The sequence below is a fragment of the Falco peregrinus genome, chromosome Z (assembly GCF_023634155.1).
Source record: "Falco peregrinus isolate bFalPer1 chromosome Z, bFalPer1.pri, whole genome shotgun sequence".
Classification (NCBI taxonomy): Eukaryota; Metazoa; Chordata; class Aves; order Falconiformes; family Falconidae; genus Falco; species Falco peregrinus.
In genome coordinates, this window is record NC_073739.1 from 35,753,397 (window position 1) to 35,773,793 (window position 20,397).

Sequence of the window (20,397 nt, forward strand, 5' to 3'; positions counted from 1 at the left end):
GGAGGCAGGTTTTAGTTCCAGTTATCTTCAGGGCTCTGGTGCCATGCCAAACTCAGTCACCTGTCCCTGCCTGGGAAGGACAGACCCTGCACTCGGGCAGGCGAGACCTCTGCATAATGAAATACAACGCCCTACCACTAGCTGAGAAGTGGGGAACCAAACTTACCTCTGCCAGAGGAGAGCTCTGGAGATCTCCTTTCTCTTGGCAATAAGGCATCACACCTCCCTGAACACCGGATTGACACGTGATCCCCAAAGGCGAGCCTGGAAGTATAGAAAAAGCTCTGGACACAGCAGACAAACCCTATAGCATGGGCAAAGACAATGGGAAGAGGAAAGTTTTCCTCTCTTTTACCTAATGCAGACAGAAAGATGTGGCACCTTGAGTGGGGCACTGCTCGGTGGCTTGCTGTAATGATACAATTTATGCCTGTTTTTTTAACAATGTAAGAAAGGTCAACATTACTAGTCAGCAGTATTTCCTGCTTTGGGTAGCCCTTTGTCATAGCTCTAAGTCTCCCAAACCACTTCCATATAAATGTATATAAATCAAGTAAGTCATGGCTGAGTGCTTAAACACACTTCAGTGCTTGTGTCATCTGTCATTTGTCTGTCAAGCCTAGATATACTGACATCACATGAAGTGGGATGACATTTGCGGTCTCATACCCAGACAAGCCTGTATAGAAGGGATTGTAGCTTCTGCTCAATTTAATTTTTTTTTTTTTTTGGTTTGGTGGAGTTTGTTTGTTTGTTAGTTTTTCCCCCTTGGATACTGTCTTTCAGGGTTCCTCTGCTCCAGCATGTCCATAACTGAATACCTACTCCACCCAACAGCTTTTGCAAGATGCTGGATTTCAAGCGCAATTGGAATAAACATGGAGGCTTCAAAGCAAATCAAATAAATGTAATGCCTTTAGAGTTTTAAACAGAAAGTAGGTGCTCTGATACAAGTACTGATTTTTATGAGATTGTCTGCTTCTATATTAACAGTATAACTTCCTTGTAAGTCTTAGCCCTGATCTGTTTTTCTTTTTAGTTTCCCAATTTCCATCATCTTTTATCTCTTGATACTTCAGATTTTGTCAGTATGTCACATTTATTACCAGAAAACGGAAATCCAAACATTATGGCCTGAGCATGAAGCAAGAAAACTAGTCAGCTATCTAAGATATCCAAAAGGCTTCCAGGCAGCTTTTAAGCTCTTTTCCCCTAGAAGTTTTCTTCCCCTAGAAGCTTGTTTATGTTGTCCTTTTATACTAGTTAGTTTTAAAAACGTGTATTGCCTCTATGTCACATTTTTGCCTCAGTCCTTAGACCAGCACTGCATAAAATATTGCCATAAGCTTTTATCTGATGGTGCCTGAGTGTAATTTAAAATAGATGCTGCAGACTTAATTCTTATTTTCCATCTTTAAATGTATAACTAAGTATCACTGTGTCTCTCCTATGTTAAGCTTTTTAAGTTTTTTGTTTACATATATTTCTTTATAATGCTTGCCCTTTATTTTGTGTGGAAAATCTATCCAAATGAGGCTAATGAACTGGGGAATTGAAATACTTAAACTAATTTGTTGTGAAATATTCTAACTGTGAATAAACAAAGATATTTGAGGCCAAGTGTTTTCTTACACTGCTTTTGTTGTAGGTGTTTAGGCATCAGCCTGAACAGATGTGTAATATATTCTGACAGTTTTGTTTGATTGGTGAAGTATTTAGACACAGAATTCATGGTGTTACTTAATGGAAGTTATGGATGTTATACATCATTTCAACATTATCTGAGAGTGCTGGAATATAAATCTGTACTTAATTGGTTATGAGAGCATTTATTGAATTTTCTTCTTACAATTAAAGGCTTCAAAAGCTTTTTCTAAAGGGTAAAAACAGCAGTTTTCTGAAGTGTATTTGCAGTAGAATGATAATGTCTTAAGAAAAAAAGGAGAAAACTGTAGCTGGTGAACAGTAGAGAAGAAAATAAGCTGCATGCCTGTATCTCAAGAGAAATAAAATTTTAGATGCATAGTTATGGATTGTGATGAAATACAGATAAAGCTACAGGATTTTTTTCAGCCAATCTCATTTTTTTTCCCAAGGACCTCAATGACTTTGTAAACATTTTTTCCCATTTCAGTGGGTTTTTTTTAATTACTAATCTGATTTCTGTTATGAGTTATGAATATTTTCACATATGAAATCACTTCTTTTCAGAAGTGTCTATACTGAAAAGAAAATACCTCTAGAAATAATCAGACAAGCCATAGCAAAGGCAAAAGCAGCGTTCTGTTACATTTCTTTTGTAGATCTGTTCAGATCAGAGATCTGAACAAACACTGTATTGAGAAACTTACCAAACTGCCTTCTGTTTGGTTCCATTCTGCAGGGGATAGCAAATTTTAATCTGGCATTTCAGCCAGGGGCAGCACTGCTCTGGCTAGCAGTCCCAGGACCCTTTGGGCTTGATCTTCTGCCTAGCAACCCCTCAGTATTAGAAAAGCTGTCTTTTTAATGAACCTAGTGCTTATTTCTCATGATCCCCTATAGCTAAGTCCCCAAATTCCAGCTGTGTGAGCATTCCTGGTACAGTTTAAGTTCCCAGTGGGAGGAGATGAGTGTAAGCAAGACATAACATTGCAGTCGTGTTAGGAGCACACCATTAGTATTCACTTTTTGACATAAAGAATACATGATTTCTGACACAGCAAGCCCTGTGTGCATTTCCCTGCCTTACTGTCTTTACCATTCAGAAGCATTTTAGTAGCGGGGAAGTGATGTGCTGGTGCACTGCATTCTTCTATATGGGGCAAGCTACATTTCCTGTATGAGAAATTCCAGTCAGTGTATCCGACCTTCCCAATTCTTGCTTAGTCATGTAAATGTATTGGTTCTTACTACCCTCTAGGATAGGATGATGTCCCATCCTTGTCCTTTTGTGATGCATTCTCTTTTGACTTTCTGTTCTGACTTTTTAAAATGTCTCATTCTTACTAACTTCTATTCTCACCTTTATGAGCTTTTCAGCTAAGTGATTTTTCTTCTTGGGCAGTACTTTAACAGCTCTACTTTGACCAAGATGTAAGTATTGAGTATTCAGTATTAAACTGAGTATTTTCAATTTGTCATTTATCTGGTAGGTATGTAAACAGTCTTGTTAGCAAAAGAAGAAATATGTTCTTCACAATATGTTATATATCACTCTTCATGGCATCAGTGGCATGCTACGAAAATATCAGCCAGTGTCTTTAGTTGCATTGGTTCAGCTGATGAAATAGCCATTGTTTTCATTTTGTTTAACTGGCTGTGTACAAATATTTTTGAAACTATGCATTTCATCTTCAGGAATGTTGTGGTACTAGTCTCATAGGGCTCCTGATGCATAATTCCAAGTCTATATAAAATATTCAATCTTAGACTGGGGGGCTGAGGAGGAAAAAAGAAAAGAGAGAAAGAAAAAAAGAAAAGAACAAAGAAAGAAAAACAGAAAAAAAAAAACCCCTTAGGTATCTGATTAAATGAAAGTGTGTCAATAAAGCACAGGAGAATTATTATTTTTTGCTGCATCTAAATACTTTCCAGCAATCTGCAGAACAGAAGGATACTCCAAGAAAAGAGATAGGTGAAAAAGTTAACTGTAAGATAAAGGGTAAAAAGAATAAACAAACCAACTCAGTAGCATCTTTTTTAAGGCAGAATTACTCCAAGAACTTCTGAATCATGTTACTTGTTTGCCTTTGAATATATGCTGTATGACATAGGTGACATATTAACAAATTAAAAATAGTCTGAATTGTCAGTGTTTTGTCTCCCAAAGCTTATATTTTTCTGAAAGACTTTTGGAGAATTCCAGGTGCAGATTCCCTAATACCAATAGTACAGCAGAAATTTCTGCCACATATTCCTCTTCAAATTATGTTTCATAATATCAGAAGACTTATTAATAGAATTGTAGGGTCACAGAATAATTTAAGTTAAAGAGACCTTGGAGGTCATGTGGCCCAGTCCCTTGCTCTTCAAGCAGGATCAGCTTGAAGGTTGAAGGTCAAAATTGCATCAGGTTGCACAGGATTGACATTACTTAACAAGTTCCTAAAAGTCATGTTTTTGCAGAAAAGAAAAGTTTGAGGGGTGGTGGTGACAGAATGTTGTGGTAGAATTCCTCTTGCTGTGCAAAGGCAGTTTGTATTTAATAGCTGTAAATAAATAGTTGTGATGTTAAGCTTAAAGGGAGAAATTTTTTGGTAAATGCTTCACATAGATAGTCACAAAAAATACGTTCCTGTTGTTTCTTTTAATAGTTACGGAAAGTGTAGTCCTGCTTCCAAATAACCGTGGACTTTGGGGACTGCAGGGCGATTCATTATTGCTGTCTTTTGTATCAAAATAGATTCTGCAGAACAGTAGGTAAAATTGAAGGTAAAAAGCTATTAAAACAGCTTGAAAAATTTTTTTTCCCCTTTCCTTTTAGCCTCAAATTTTAAGATCAAAAGGTAATACTTATTAAAGACTCCTAACACGCAATCAAACAAGGTGAGGAAAAATCTTTTATATCCCAATAATTGACTGCACTGATACATAATACCTCAGAGCATTTCCCTTGTGTAGGCTATAATGATAAATATACTGTGAATATTAAACCTAAATAATTGCTTTCACTTAGAACTTTTCATTTAGCCAGAAATGTGACAAACTAGTGAGGCAGAGAAGCATTTCTACTTTGAAGCAATTTACCTCAGCACTTAGATCTCAGGGTTTGTAGCCCTGATTTTTTAGTATATTTTGTTTTAGATTAATCAGACAAGATAATGGCTTTTTCTCAATGTTTCAACATGTGAATTGCTGAATCACTTCAAAAATAAGGATACTTATGACTGAATCAGTTAAGGAAGACCTTTTGAGCTCCTGCAGAGCAATGTAAGATGTAGATTTTCTGTAGTGGATAACAGGTTAAGTAGGGATACAGGCATACAGATTATTCAGTTAAACATATTTTCCAAGGGAAGTCATAAATACCAGGGAACCCTTTGTGTCAGACTGCTATAGTCTGCAGAGATGCTAATTTCCCAGTAAGGCGGATTATGCCTTGTAAAATATCACTACTGTACGGGGATTTTGCATGAGAAAGCAGCCTCATATTGTTTATAACTAGTGTTGTTACTAGGGCAGGGGTATGCAGGGGTGCTTCTTTCTCTCGATCTCTTGACTTTGATCTTGTTCTTTCCCACTGTAATAAGATTACCTGCTCAGAGTACTTGAAGCATAAAGGTTATGGAAACATTAAATTTTCATATTGCACTGAAATTTGAGGCACAGAAGAAAATCTCTGCTTTCTCCATTCAGCAGTAGAGATTCTGTGCATTACACGTGGCAGGGTTGAGAGTGAAGGGAATTACTTCCCCACGTCAGGCAATGTAACAGAAATGCAGATGATGTGCATAGCTTCTGTCCTTGTATCAGATTGTATGACAGGAGTGAGGGAGGTCATGGCATGTGACACAGCTTTGGACCCAGTACAGGGTGTTAATTCCCTGGGCCCCACCACAGTTGATTAGCCTGAAACAGGGCTGGATAGATGAGGGCTGTTAGACACATCACATGGGGAGGTTGATCTCTACAAGTGAGGAACAGAAAGGATGCATTGCAGCTACACTTTTAGGAATAGCTGTAGCCAAGTATCTACAAAATACTGTCCCATGTACCTTCATACAGTCAGAACAAACAGATCTTTGGTGTAATACTACAGAAAGCTTCAGCCCTCTTATTGTGCTGAGTACATCCAGTCTAAAAAATGTTGAGCGTGCTAACTGTTGAGATTTGGATGATTTCTGTGCAAGGCTGTTGTTTTGGTTTGGTTTGGGGTTTTTTGGTTGGTTTTTTTTGTTTGTTTGTTTGTTTGGGTTTTTTTTCCGGGAGGGAAAGCTGTTGGAATAAGCTGAATATATATACATCAGCACTGCTGGAAACCTGAGAATGGAAAGGACAGTATGCATTCATTATAGATTACTGACAATGATTATAGGCAAACACGTACCAGTTGCTTAATGCAGAAAGGTCCAGAGGACCCACACCATATGTCACAAGCCACAAAATGTTTTCATAATTCTATGTAATTAAACACAGGATCAGAGATTCAAAAACTTGAAAAACCCAACTGGTCATGAAAATAATGGACTTGCTCATGACCTTTGCGGTCTAACAAAAGGGAAATTGTTCAGCAAAAATTCCCCCTGGGTTAATCCTGTAAAGTGGGATATGTTGCTAGACCAAATGTGATATTACCCATATAGCACAAAAAGAATCAACTTTCCAGCTTCTGTATAACTTTAATATGTGTAATCAGCTTTTGTGCTATGAATGCACTTACAAGAGTAATTAGTGTTCAGCTCTTTAATCAGATACACAGATGCACAACTCCATGTTTTAGTAAAGTTTATCGTTAAACAAATATACTAGCTCTTTTCCCAAGACACAATGAAACAATTCAGAAAAGATAATGTCATCAAATCACCGTTTCATCTTTTTTCCATAATCCAAAGGATAGAATTTGATATTACTGACTAAGTAGTTGACCTTTAAAGACTTTTTCCATGTTTTTATGTTGCTAGTGTTGGAGGCTAATAATTTAACAGATATTATTAGTAATATTGCCTGTGAATGGCCAAATCTGTCACAAGGTGAGAAACGGACAGTATAAGATCAAGAAGTAAAAATATTTAAACACTTCAAAATACATGTATTATGTAATAGATTTGTTGTAACTTGAACTTATTTTAATAAATAATAACATAGTTGCAATAAAACTTTAATTATTATTTTCGCTAAAATAAAAACTTGTTTTTTAATTTTATTAATCAGTGACGGTTATAAAATACCTTCATTACATGGTCTACAGTTAAGGATAAGATTAACTTTCCTTTTCTTTTGCTCCTTGAAGTTAACAATTCAACATTTTTCTCAATGGCATATTAAAAAATGTATGCTTTATAGGTAGAAATATATTTTAAATGCTATGATGAAGTGGTTTTTGTGAACCTTTGGGAAGATTTAGTGACTTACACTGGAGATGTATTTTTCTTTTCCTTTAAGTGATTATGGATTTCTTTTGTGATCAAATTTTGTAGTGCTTTTTAAAACATATAATGCGAATTCTGTAAATACTAATGCAAGTACATTAAAAAGCTAGTGTTTCTTGTAGATTGTAGTTGATGCAGATTATAGGTGACTAGTACACCATCATAATGAAATTAAGCATGCTATTTTAATGCTGAAATATTTTAATGTTTTGATGCAAATGCTGAAAGGGTTCATATTTATTGTTTCTAAAATGCTGAATGAAAGTTATGAAATATATCTTAAAGTCTGTGAAATACTACTTATTAATCAACTCAGCACCTGTGTCATAGTGTATATCTCAAAGAGAAGTCATTGAAATCTAGGTCTTGATATTTGAAAGGAAAATTTATTATCTTCACCTTGATCACAGCAAATTATTTAAGGGCTCGGCATGACAGCTTTTTACTGTACTACTTCTTGATCCTGGAACAATCAATATAACCTTTACAGTCTGAAGACAGAATTTCAGAATGTAAGGAATTGTATTTTCTGAATTATTTATATAGATACTACTGTAAGATGTTATACAGCTTCAAATTGTCTGAGCTATATACAATGCTACTGAAAGAATGTCTTGTTTTTAGGAAAAGTACAATCAAAAAGAATTGGTTAGGAGTAAACATTAACTGTCCGCAAACTCAGACAAGAAAACACCTTTGATACAGTTCTTCCAGATCTGGATGTATTTTTAGAGCTCACTGACAAGTTGCGAACAGCTATCAGCTCTCATTTCTCCCAGAGGTGGAACAGTTTACTCAGAAGCCAAGGCAGCCATCTCTTAAGTCTTCCAGCAGGGTACTGGCTATAAAATACTGGGCATCTTTCTTTACTGCAGGAATAAAATCAGAATCCCTGTTTCTCAGACAGCTTCTAGAAGCAGCACCTGAGGCAGAGCTGCCACCCGTTAGCAGGGCCGCTGCCGCGGGCAGGGCATGTGTACCAGGAGCAGCAAGGGCTGGAACCTGGGCGAGATCCCTTTGGGAGTGTGGCCCTGTGGGCGAGGAGCATGTGACTTGCAGGAGGGTGAATTGCTCCTTCATGTGGCTGGAGGGAGCCTGAGAACAGTTCTATCATTTGGAAAAGTTTTAAGCACAGACCTGTTGCCTAAGGAAGTGCATGTCCCGCCAAGATCTTCAGAAGGATATAAAGTACGTGCATGCTTAGAGGTGTCACGTAGATGCAATAGTGGGCCATACTACCATGATAAATCACCAGTAATGAGGCAAATGAATAGCAAAGCTGCAAATGGATTTACCAGCTGGACCATGAGTATGTTCAGTCAGGGCTGAGGAGGGCATGTTCAGCTCCCAGGACTCACGTTGCAAACATGTAGCTTGTCCCAGTGCACTTGCCAGTGTCTCACTGTGTAACTCCATGAGAATGTGAATGTGCTTTCCCCTCCTGAGCTCTCTCTGTGATGTGAGGATGTAGGAGCAAACACAAGTCTGAAGATCACTAAATTAAAAGCTTGAGCTAAGATAGAAAAATTGGTTTTAGCTTCTCCATGATCACTTCTCCTTTTTCATCCAGAACTGGGAGTGACTAACATCTTCAGCATTCTCAAAACCTCTGAGCTAGCTTTTTTGCTTTTGCGTGACAATGGAAAGGAGATTGGCAGTGAGGGGGGGAGCTGGTTGTTCATTCTCACTGTTGCACCATTACCTCTTACCCATCACCCATGATGCTACTACTCTGAAGGCTGGTTTGCACCAAAGAAGGGGGCAGTGACACCAGGCAGACCAAACCTGAGCAAGCTGAAAGGGTGACCACCTAGTTTCCTTAAACCTGTTAATTTCTGAAATGCAGCCTTTTCCACAATTGTCCACCTAGTGCAGAGGGGAATTTCAAACATTTTGCTGTTTTCTTGAAGCATTGCTTCTGTACTTGCATGTCAGTGCTGTTTAATTTGTCTATTTATAGGCTAAATTACTAAATTTAGCCTATAAAAAAAGTTCTTACCATGCTTTTTCTATCATGTGCTTGTTTTGCCTGTACAGATTTGTTGGATTTTATTACATTGTGTGCTTGGTGAAGTAACCCTATAGCAGGACAGTAGCTAGAATTATAACCAAAACAGCATGACTGTATGTCCTTCTTGTATTGTCTGTCCAAATTGCAGGAAGACTTTGGGATTTGGAGTGGGGGATTTTAGTTTAAAGCAATTAAGACATGAGATGTCAAAAACTTCTACCAACATTAACAGAGCAGCACTCTTTCCTGAGCACTTTATTGTAGGTTTTCTTGATATCACTTGGCTTACAGCATGCTGAGCTAGTTGTAGTCCAATGGCTATATGTGATAAAAGTTTTTATTTCTTAAGTTAATAATTTCTCATTATTTCTCTAATGTGAGAAAGGAGTTGGGGGGGGGGGGAGTTGGGGAGGAATTTGCTGTTAACCTTTATTTAATCTCATTAAGGTAAGGGTCAGGAGAAGCATTATAAATAATTAATGCACAGTTCTACTTCTAAAAAAGTCTAAAAAATTTAGCTCTTTTTTATTCTGATCATGACATATCTTAACTAGCTAATCTCCAAATAATAACTTAGATCCCTTTCTGCTGAAGAAACTATTAATTGAATTTTTAGTATGCACTTGTTAATTTTTTTACTTACTAACCCCTCCGTACCAGAGCTGGAATCAATACATCAGATTTCATTCGTCCTGGGAAAGGTGTCAGCAGGAAGGCTGTTGATTCTGGTGCTTTTTTAAGGTGTCTGTTAATAATGTATGAAATGGAATACTGTTCAGTTCTTGTTTCTGTGGCTGATTTGCCTTTCAATATGCAGCAAGATATAACTCTTGTATACATGGTGTTTTACTGTCACTCATATAGTTACACTTCAGTTTTCCCTGTCATTTCTGGGTGCATTGCATGCTAAAGTGATGGGCATAATATGCAAATAGCAGTAGGTTTTAATCTCTTACAATCATTTGAATAGTGAAACATGAATCCTTGTTCTGTTTTTGTGGCAAAATGCCTCACAGCATTGTTACTCAGATGCATTAAGAACTACAAACAAATGGTTGTTATAAAGCTATTATATTACCAGTCATCATTTTTAGAGATACAAAACTGGTTTGTTGGTCATTACACTAAGAGGAAACATTTAGAACTACTCTTGGTGGAGGACTATGAATAGAAAGGGAATGTTAGGTATTTTCAATGTGATGTCTGTTTGTAGGAAAGTTGACTGCTGCCAATTAATAATATTTAATTAATTCTTCCTAAAAACTAAACACTATATCACTAGGAAAAACTGAATGGATCTCTCAAATAATTGATTTCCCTACTTACAAGCAATCTAGATTTTTTATAACCCGATCAAACTGTAAGCATTACTTGTATTGAAAATCTAATGTAAAGCCTTCATCCTCCAACAGCTAGAAATTTTTCTTAAATTTCCCACCCACATATAACCAAAGGCTAGTTTCCTTTATTTATCTTTTTCTAATTTACTTAATGAATTTGAATACAATATGATTCTTATCTTACGTTTTCCAAGGTTAAACCAGCCAAATAAATTAACTTCTTCTCATAGGACAGTTTCTGGTCCTGGCAAATCTCTTTTACATTGATTTGGTCCAACACATTTGATAAAGATACAGGTTCAAAATAATATGAAATTGTCTGCTGTGTCTTTCAGAAATATTCTGACTGATGCAACACAAAATCTTGTTTCCCTTTTCTGTGGATTCCCACTGATATTTCTTAGTGTCACCATGTCACCTTACTGTATTATTATTATTACTACTACTACTACTACTATTATTATTACTATTATTACTATTCTCATCATCATCATCATCATCACCACCATTATCATTATCATTATTATCATTATTATTATTACTTGACAGTTGTTTCCAGTTTAAAGAGTCAACTTTCCCAAGATACTTAATCACCCTTAATCTTAAAACTACAGGTGTAGGATTATGTGTGTTGTATTACTAAAACAACTGAATTTCTGCAGTGTCACTTCTCCAAGTTCTCTGGCTCTTCTTGTGGGGTGTCTTCTCCTCTTGTCTCTTCACTAAGTCCTCTACTTTCTATTGTGAGCAGTGCTCCAGATTTTGTGCCAGTGTCACCACATATATTGTTCCTCAGAAGTTTCTGTAATGACTTCCCTCCAAACTGACAGTCCCTCATTTAAACTAGTTATTGCTTCAGTGTTCATATGCATTGCATAATTCCAGTCTTAATCCTTACCTTCTCCAGGCTGACATTTTTTCTCATATCACTAAACCAAATGACTTGCTGAAATCTTTTTTGTTGTACAGAAACCTGTGATTACTCGCAGCTTAGTGTTGCATTGTATTTATAGTACCCATTATTGAGAACATCCTGATGTGCTTGTAGCTACTGGAATTTTTAATTTTTTTAAGCTCGTCCTTCAGTTAAGGTACTCTCAGCTTGCTGCTGTTCAGACGAACAGTATCTTCTCAAACACAGTAGATGGTACATGTATTCTTCATATGAATTAAATGCCCCTTGAAGTCACTAGAAATTGTGACTAAATCTTCATCTTTAGGAGAGCTAAACTCTAAAAAGCAGGGTGAGGAAAGACCAAGAATAATTCCTATTCATCTTATTTCTAAACTTATTCAAAGTCCAATTTAGATAAAATGGTCAACAGTTTAGTACTACTGTAGATTTAGGAAAAGCTAAAGTGGTTGGAGGATTAAGTTCCGTGTCCTCTCTGTTAAATGAAAGAAATTGTTCTTAAACAATACTCAAAGAAAAAATGTGTTAATTTAAAAAGCACCATTTGCATTCAGTCTTTTAATATGTGATAGTCTAGCAGTAATTAAGTAGGTTGTTTTGGGCTTTTGTGTATCCATAATAAGAACTTTCCTTTTTTATTACATCAGTAAATCACAGGGATTACAATGATTTGAGATCTTGCAATGCAGATTACATTGTGCTTATGTGTTAGCTATTGTATTTCTCTGCCACGATGATAAAGCATTGCCTTTATTTTAATTTGTCTCTTATTTTTTTTATTCTGGCTTGCCTTTCTGAGTTCCTTAGAACATGAAATTATTATTCACATTTCTTTCCAATTCCTAGTTGCATCTAGTGTGAAAGGAGGCAAGCAAAAGTCCTTGCCAACTCTAGCATTAGTTGTTCTCTAAGTATTTTTCAGAAGTTAGCAAACTCTTCAGGAAAGCCATAGTCATGCAATATGAAAAAATAAAATTTTGTGCCTCCATGTATTATATTAAATTGAAGACAACTTCTCCCATTCACTGCTTTCAGTGAACATAAAGTGGTTGTATGATGTCAGACTAAATGTTGATTTGACAAAATATCCTCTCTCTACAGTAACCGGTAGAAGCTGCAGCAGGGATGTAAGACAATAGACATATTGTGACACAGCTTCAGCTGGGGCTCCAGGAGCCTGCAGTACAGCAATGTTGTGGAGAAAGTGTACCTTCTTGTTTACATAGCAGTGATGGAAGTCTCCCACTAAGCTGTTGGCTCACTCTTCGAAGCCATGCAAATTTTTGCCATCAGCAGCTTGTTCTGTGGTTGAGCTACGTTTTCCCTTTTCTGGTTTTGAATCTTGAGAGCATAATTGTGTGTGTCATAGTTCTTTATGTGAGAAAAGACTGGTGACTGTTCCCATCCATTTCCCTGATGCTGCAGCTGACTTTACAGATCTTGAGGCTGGACTTTTTTGAATTACTCCCTTTCACCCTAGTCATCTAGTCATCTAATGAGTCACATGTGTGATCATCTGGTGGCCTTTGCTAGTACCTTTCTACTCATATCTTATTGATTTCAGGTAGGACATCACAATACAAGGCAGTTGCCCACACAACCTTCAAGATTCAGGTGCAATATGGACGCAACCATATAATGATGTTTCTGATTCACCCTAGACTTGTTCTTATGCTATTTGCTTTTCCTCTCATCAGTGTTGAACGTTGATGTGACATTTACACAGAATTGCCTACTGTGTAACTAGGTTGTCCTTCCAGAGTGTTAACAGCTTGCACAGTCTGACATTCTTGAGATGTAATTAGGATTGCCTTGTTTGCATGTGCTTTGCATTTATCTACACAGAATTTAATCTGCCATTTTATTACTTTGCCATTCAAAGTCATAAGAACTTTTGCAGGAAGGTTTACTTTTAACATGCTGAATAATTTGTTTACATTCAGTAAATCTTTCACCTCCATTTCCAGATCACTGATGACTGCACTGACCAGTTCAGGCCCTTACACAGATAAGTTCTCCAGGAAGCTTAATCATCTTTCCTTTTGGCTCCTAGGCTTGACCACCTTGCTTGGAAATTTCAAAGCAAAGTTAGAATTTCATTTAATTGCTTTCATCTAGATGTTAAAAATTTGAGTTGTAAAAAGACATTTTTGACCTGCAGTATTGTGGCACCAAGATTAAAACCTGCTATCTTCAGGAAGAATTTATGATTTGGGTGTCATCTTTGTTCTGAACTGTTTTCTCTGTATTGAGATCTATTGGAAGTGTTCAGTATCATAATTTAAAATGGATGAGTATGGGTTTTTTATATGTGTGATAGTATTGTATTACTGAATTGATTCAATATTTTTTTCATTGCTGTTGTTAATCTGTTGTTGATTATCAAAAGCAAAATCATTAGTATAATGGAGTACATCCTCTTGCTATGATTTCCGTGGAGCATATCTAATAAACCAAGGCATCTGAAATTGGAATGTAATAAAAATGTGGTATTTATATTAATCAAATATTCCTGTTAGATGGGTGATGCTAATGAATCTGCTATGATGCTGAGCTTGTAATAACTCAAAGGTTACAGAAAAATTTGCACAACAGGAGGATTGCATTTACTTTTACAGCAATAGTTTGTCATCTGTTAAAAATCTTTTGGATAAAATACATTATACTACTTTAAATAAAACTGTGGAAATTCAGATATCAGAAGTTAAATGTGTAAAGGTAGTAAATAGTTGTTTCAGTTATTCTCAAATATAATTATTCATTGTGGATGAAGAAAAATTCAAGTGATCCTTCATGGTTAGAACACTTAGGAAAGAGTGTCAGGATTTATGGGGAAGGATTTCAACACCATTCAGCAACTAATGCGTCCCCCTTTCTTCCTTTCATTTTCAATGTTATATATTTTCTTTATTTATTTTCCTATAAGGGGATTTTAATGTAAAATTCTAAATATGAAAATCCTGGATTCCACCCTTTCCAGAAAAAGTGGAGAATACAAAAGCTCAGTCACCTTGCAGAGCACACATTGGACAGCTTTAAATAAAAAGGGGCCAGGAAGGGAGTATGGCTTATAACCAGAGAGATGGGAATCTCACCTCGTTGGCTGATCTTTTTCATTATTCAAAATGTAAATTGAAGAGAGAGAAGGGAAATTTATCCTTCCAAAGACCAAATATCTTCACCCAGCCCTTTCCCAGGCACTTTTCCCTAATTGAATCGATAATCTCTGATCTGTCTGTCTGCCAGAATACATCTCTTGCCCTCAGAGAAGACATATTTTGATTTTGCCAGCATTGCTGGTTAAACACTGACTCAGTACTAATAGTGTTGGTTCCTGTTCACTATATGAGCAAGGAAATTGCCCAAACCATCGTGTCCCTCGTTCATCTCGTCTCGTATGACAAGCAACATACCCACTTCCCAAGACAGAACAAATGTGCTCTAACAGCTGTAGGTAGGAGTTCTGTGAATAAGGAGTATCTGAGTCATTTTGTGTCTATGTATGTGTTTTTCACACTCACTCTTGCTTTAATATAACAGACATAGCTGTTTTATTAAAGGGAAATTTAAAATAGATTAACATCGTTCTCAGAATCAGGTTCTTTTTTTCTCCATGCTATATGACTGTAGCCTCAAAAATGCAGACCTGACTAATAGTGTTAGCTATGCTCAAGCAGAGTCATTTGGGTCTGAATGGAGTAGGAGGGAGGTTCTACAAATTCTCGATTAAAATTCTGGTTTTCTAAATATGACACTGTGTATTTTTTGTACATGCTAATGGGTTCTATTCATCATGAATATTAGCTTTGCTAGGAGTTATTGTACATCTGTTGCCCTGTGCTTAATATTACTTCTAGTAGCAAAACTTCTGTTCTAGAAGGAACTGGAGTAAGATGACCTACGTTTGGAGTCTGAGACATTGTGTATTATATATGTGGAGCATATCTAATATGTTCTGTTACATATTAGACCTCACCCCTCTTGATTCCCTCAGTGTGTAAAAGAAAAACTTCATTACCCATCTCAAAATCTGTTTAGTGCTCAACCTTACACCTCCTTGAAAACCATTTTCTATATAACTAGCACATTTTCCCTATGTATTAATAACCGATCAGTCTGCAGATGAAAAAAAAGCAGCCTTTTCTCCTTTATCTGCTACTCATGGGAAATAATTCTGTTTCTCTGGAGTTAATAGGTGTTAGCATAGCAAAGAACAGTGGATCTTAAAATTATTTATGATGTTAATATTTTACTCCTTATCACTTCTCATTTAAGAATAAATATTCATCACATTAAATTAATAATGAGGGAAGTTTTCTTTTAGGGAGGAAACTAAGTTAGAGAAGTTTTATGCTTTGCTCATAGTTTAGCTGTTAGCACAGAAAGGTATAAAGGCCAGGTGATACTTTAAGTCCTAGACTTGTGCTTCAGCCTTGAAAGGTATCTCTTCACTACATCTTCAATAGAAAATATTACCAGTACTAATTTGGCAGAAGTAGAATGTCTTTTTTGCTACAGAAATACATTGGAAATTACTGAAGATGAGTTATACTAGCATGACCTATAGCTTAATTGACATATTATTGCTGCCAACTCACATCTTCCAGTGGTTACATTTCTGTCATTGGATTCTTTGTCGCATGGAAAAAATATAGTTTTGTTTAAATGAAATCCATTCAGTTTTTTAATAAGTAGCACTATCCATTTGTGTGTGTCTAGAAAATACAACTATCTTTGTACTTCATAGACATAAATCCAATAGCCTCTTTAAAAACATCATCAGTGCTGTTAAACTTTCAGTAAGGATCTGTGTTAATAAGGGTTTAGATGTAGGTGAAGACTTAGTGTTTAATGCATAGCAGCATTCATCCTGCCCCTAGGAACTCAGAAACATTACATACAGACCTTCAGTTAAGAGTTTCCTTTAGTTTTGCAGTTAGGTGAAGATAAAACCCAAGATATCTGCCCTTCTGTTTAGTTAGAGGACAATATTTACTTATTTGGACAGCACTGAAAATGAGACCAAAACAGTGTGAATAATTCCTACTGAAAACTTTAAAGTTTTTACCTAAAAATAGTCATGATGTATTAGAATTGGTAATGACCAACAATACCAATGCAGGTCCTTTTGTGGGTAGAAGTACTTCCACTTACTGTCTTTATTTTTTCTTTTTTTTCATTTCTATCTCTCTTTCTAGATGCAGCAATTGTTTCATGAAAACTATGAACACAACCGCAAAGGTTACATTCAAGATCTTCACAACAGCAAGATTCACACAGCCATAACACTTCATCCAAACAAAAGACCAGCCTACCAATACAGGCTGCACAGTTACATACTGAGTCGCAAAATTTCCGAACTGCGCTATCGGACCATCCAGCTCCATAGAGAAAGTGCCCTGATGAGCAAGCTCAGTAACAGTGAAGTAAATAAGGAAGATCAGCAATTGGGAATGATGCCATCATTCAATCATTTCCAGCCACGTGAAAGGGATGAAGTCATCGAGTGGGAGTTCCTGACAGGAAAATTTCTTTACTCAATGGTGGAGAACCAGCCACCCCGGCAGAGTCTGAGCAGCGTCCTGAGGGCTGCACTGGATGACACCGTGATGCAAGTCATGGAAATTATAAATGAGAACTCTAGATCTAGAGGAAGGCTCATTGATTTCAAGGAAATACTGTATGGCTACCGCAGGGTGGACCCTCTGCATGGAGTGGAGTACATTCTGGATTTACTGCTTTTGTACAAGAGGCACAAAGGAAGGAAAGTTACGGTTCCGGTGAGACGCCACGCTTACCTTCAGCAATTGTTTAGCAAACCTTTCTTCAAAGAAGCAAAGGAGCTGGATGTAAGAAGCCTACTGGAGGATACCAACACTGACACTCAATCTTTCTCTTTCCTTTCAAATTCTTTAAAGATTTTTTCTTCATCATTCCAAGGCACCAAAGACATTGCGAGACGCAGTGACAAGAAAATACATATTCTTGTCCCTCTCACAGGAAGATTTGACATTTTCTCAAGATTTATGGATAACTTTGAGAAGACTTGTCTGATACCCAGTCAGAATGTAAAGCTGGCGATAATTCTCTTCAGTTCCGAATCGGGCCAAGATTCCAGCAGACACATAAAGCTGATGAAAGAATACAATGTTAAGTATCCTAAGGCAGATATGACCCTGATTCCGATGGCAGGAAAGTTTTCTAGAGGGTTAGGTCTTGAAATGGCCTCATCTCAGTTTGACAATGGCACTTTGCTGCTGTTCTGTGATGTTGATCTGGTGTTCACACCAGACTTCCTCCAGCGATGCAGAGATAACACTATTCAGGGAGAACAGGTTTACTACCCTATCATCTTTAGCCAATATGATCCAAAAGTAATATATGGAGACAACCCTCCAGCTGAGGGTAGTTTTGTTTTCACAAAAAAAACTGGATTTTGGAGGGAGTATGGATTTGGAATTACCTGTATTTACAAAAGTGATCTACTTACTGCTGGTGGATTTGATACCTCAATTCAAGGCTGGGGACTAGAGGATGTAGACCTCTTTACTAAAGTGATAACATCTGGCTTGAAGGCTTTCAGAAGTCAAGAAGTAGGAGTTGTCCATATTTTTCATCCAGTTCAGTGTGACCCCAATTTAGATCCGAAACAATATAAAATGTGCTTAGGGTCCAAAGCAAGTACGTTTGCCTCTACCATGCAGCTTGCTGGACTCTGGCTACAGAAACATTTGGGTGTCAAGTACAATCAAACTGTGTCCTGACATCTCAGCTTATTTGGCCTTTTAAGGGAGTTTACCTCATTATTGTTATTATTATTTGATCTTGTTGTCATAGTTTTAAACTCCCTCCTATTGTCTTCCAAAGACTGTTGACCTCAAACAGGATGAGTCTGCTGTTCACTGATGTTTCTTATAGCTACTGAACTGGTGAGGTGAATTCCTTCATGTTTCCTTTGTTTGAAATTCAGTCAAGTCACAGAAATCATATGTTCCCATGGAGCACATGCATCACAAGAGACTGCATGAGAAGAATGTTCTCCTTCAGCTTTGGGATGCAGTATCGTCTTTGCTGCATTTCTCAGATTTCGTGTGATATAAATATTTACTGGTGAAGGTACCACAAAAGTGCTTTATGCTTCTTCTGGGGATGGAACTCTGTAAGATAAACTTGAGTTTTATAATTTATATGAGGAGTTATATGTATAAACACTACTTTTCTTCATCTTTAGAATTTTTAAAGTAAATGAATAACTATGATTGTACCTTTATTTTTTAAAAAAAAGCTAAAAAAAAAAAAAAAAAACAAAAAAGACACACACCAAAACCACAACCAAACAAACAACACCCAGAAAAGCTGAGGAGCTACTTGCAAATACAACTGGTACTGGCTACCAAGGTCCTTAAATGTCTTATTATAATAATGAACTCCTCATTGTTGTTCACTCTAAGTGTAAATGAACTTTATTTTCACAAGGAACAGGATTTAATCAGATACTCATGCACACTTTAGAAGTTGTGTGAACCAACGTTCTTCATTTGCAGGCAAGAAGAAACTAAGACTTAACATGGTCGTTCATGATAAAGTGCAGGCATACAGTATTCTTTTTTTGAAACACATAGTATAAGTTGCTGTTCCTCTTCTTAGACTGAGTCTCTAATACATAATTTTCTTTTACATTCCTTTCATAAAGCTGCATTTCATACAGAGTATTAGAAGTTAAAGCTGTATCTTTTTTTTCACATTTTCCATGAATATTGGTACTCAGTAGTAGGTTGTTGTTCAGTTAAAATAATTGTAGAATAATTATTTAAATTTCAAAATTTACTATTGCTGGTCAAAGTTCCTTGCCAATATATTTATATTAGTGAAGGTTATAAGACTGTGTTAAGATTTATCTCTCTGGAGTTGTCATATTGTGGATTCACAGAGTAAAGTATTTAAAATACCAACGTAAGAAGTAATAAAATCAATTTCTGTAATTTAGAGAAGTATTTATATAGGGATGTGTGTGTGTGTGTGTGCGCGCGCGCGCACGCGTGTGTGCATGTGCGCATGTGTATATCCCTATATATATATATATATAGAAAGAGTAATTTCAGAGTATGTTCCTTTTTTTCAGTTCAGGCAGAAATTTGTTACAATTGTAATTTTTGCCACGTGCTTGGAACGTTTCATGTTATACTGTGGTAAAAGCTCAAAGGCATCCAAGAAACCATCAGAATTCAGCCAAACTTAAGTTAATACAGCAGGTACTTCTAATAACCTCAGCACCCTTGATTTCAAACTATATTTCAAATAGACCTGGGCAAGAAGAAATAAACAATTACTGCATTTAAGTTTGTAAGTTTTTCAGCTGTAACAAGCTCCTGTGTTTCCTTTCAAAAACCAACTAAGACATCTGAATTCACTGACATATCTGTTTGTACGGAGCTATCCTGATAAATTTCCTGAGGCACAAGGGGTGCATAGGCCAGTTAATGCCTCTTACCTGCAGTTCTCTGTTCTGGATTTAGCATGCAAGGAAAAAGGCATCCCTGAACAGGAGTGAGTAAACTCAGAATTAAAGGGCTGGCCATTTTTGTATGCTTTAAAAAAGGCCATCCCCATTGCCTTGGGGAAGGTAGTAATTGTGGTAGATTAGAACAGATAGAAGGTAATTCATTCTTGTCTGCCTTCCCTAAGGAGAGGTCCTGGCTTGTTATTCTCCTAGAGGCTGTTGCCTTTCTAGCCCAGTATTATTAGCTCAAATGTCTGGAGAAGGTAATTCAGTATTACTTATGAAATAGTTATTGGAAAACGCTCTTCAAATTGAGTGCAAAGGTCACGCTTTGTTCAACAAGAAAGCCAAGAACAAGGAACATAGAACTTATTTGATTGATCTCAACTGACTGATGCAACTCAGACTGTAAATATAAAAAACTTAATTCCTGTTGATAAATGTTTGTGATGATTTCATAAACATGAAAAAAAATATTTACAAAGACATCTAAGGAAATCATTGTCTGTTGGGATGTATTCCAGTGCTTATTTCAATTACTTAGTGGCCAGAAAGTATTTGCT

The 20,397-nt window shown here is 36.6% G+C and overlaps 1 protein-coding gene across 1 annotated transcript in view; it reads left to right on the forward strand.

Annotated features, from left to right (window-relative positions):
* CHSY3 (chondroitin sulfate synthase 3) overlaps positions 1-19,303 on the forward strand; it is a 165,820-nt gene extending 146,517 nt beyond the window's left edge. Inside the window, exon 3 of the mRNA XM_055791665.1 lies at positions 16,533-19,303. Within this exon, the coding sequence (XP_055647640.1) occupies positions 16,533-18,098 (1,566 nt within the window). The 3' untranslated portion in view covers positions 18,099-19,303. The remainder of the gene's footprint in view (positions 1-16,532) is intronic.
* Positions 19,304-20,397: the final 1,094 nt, after the last annotated feature.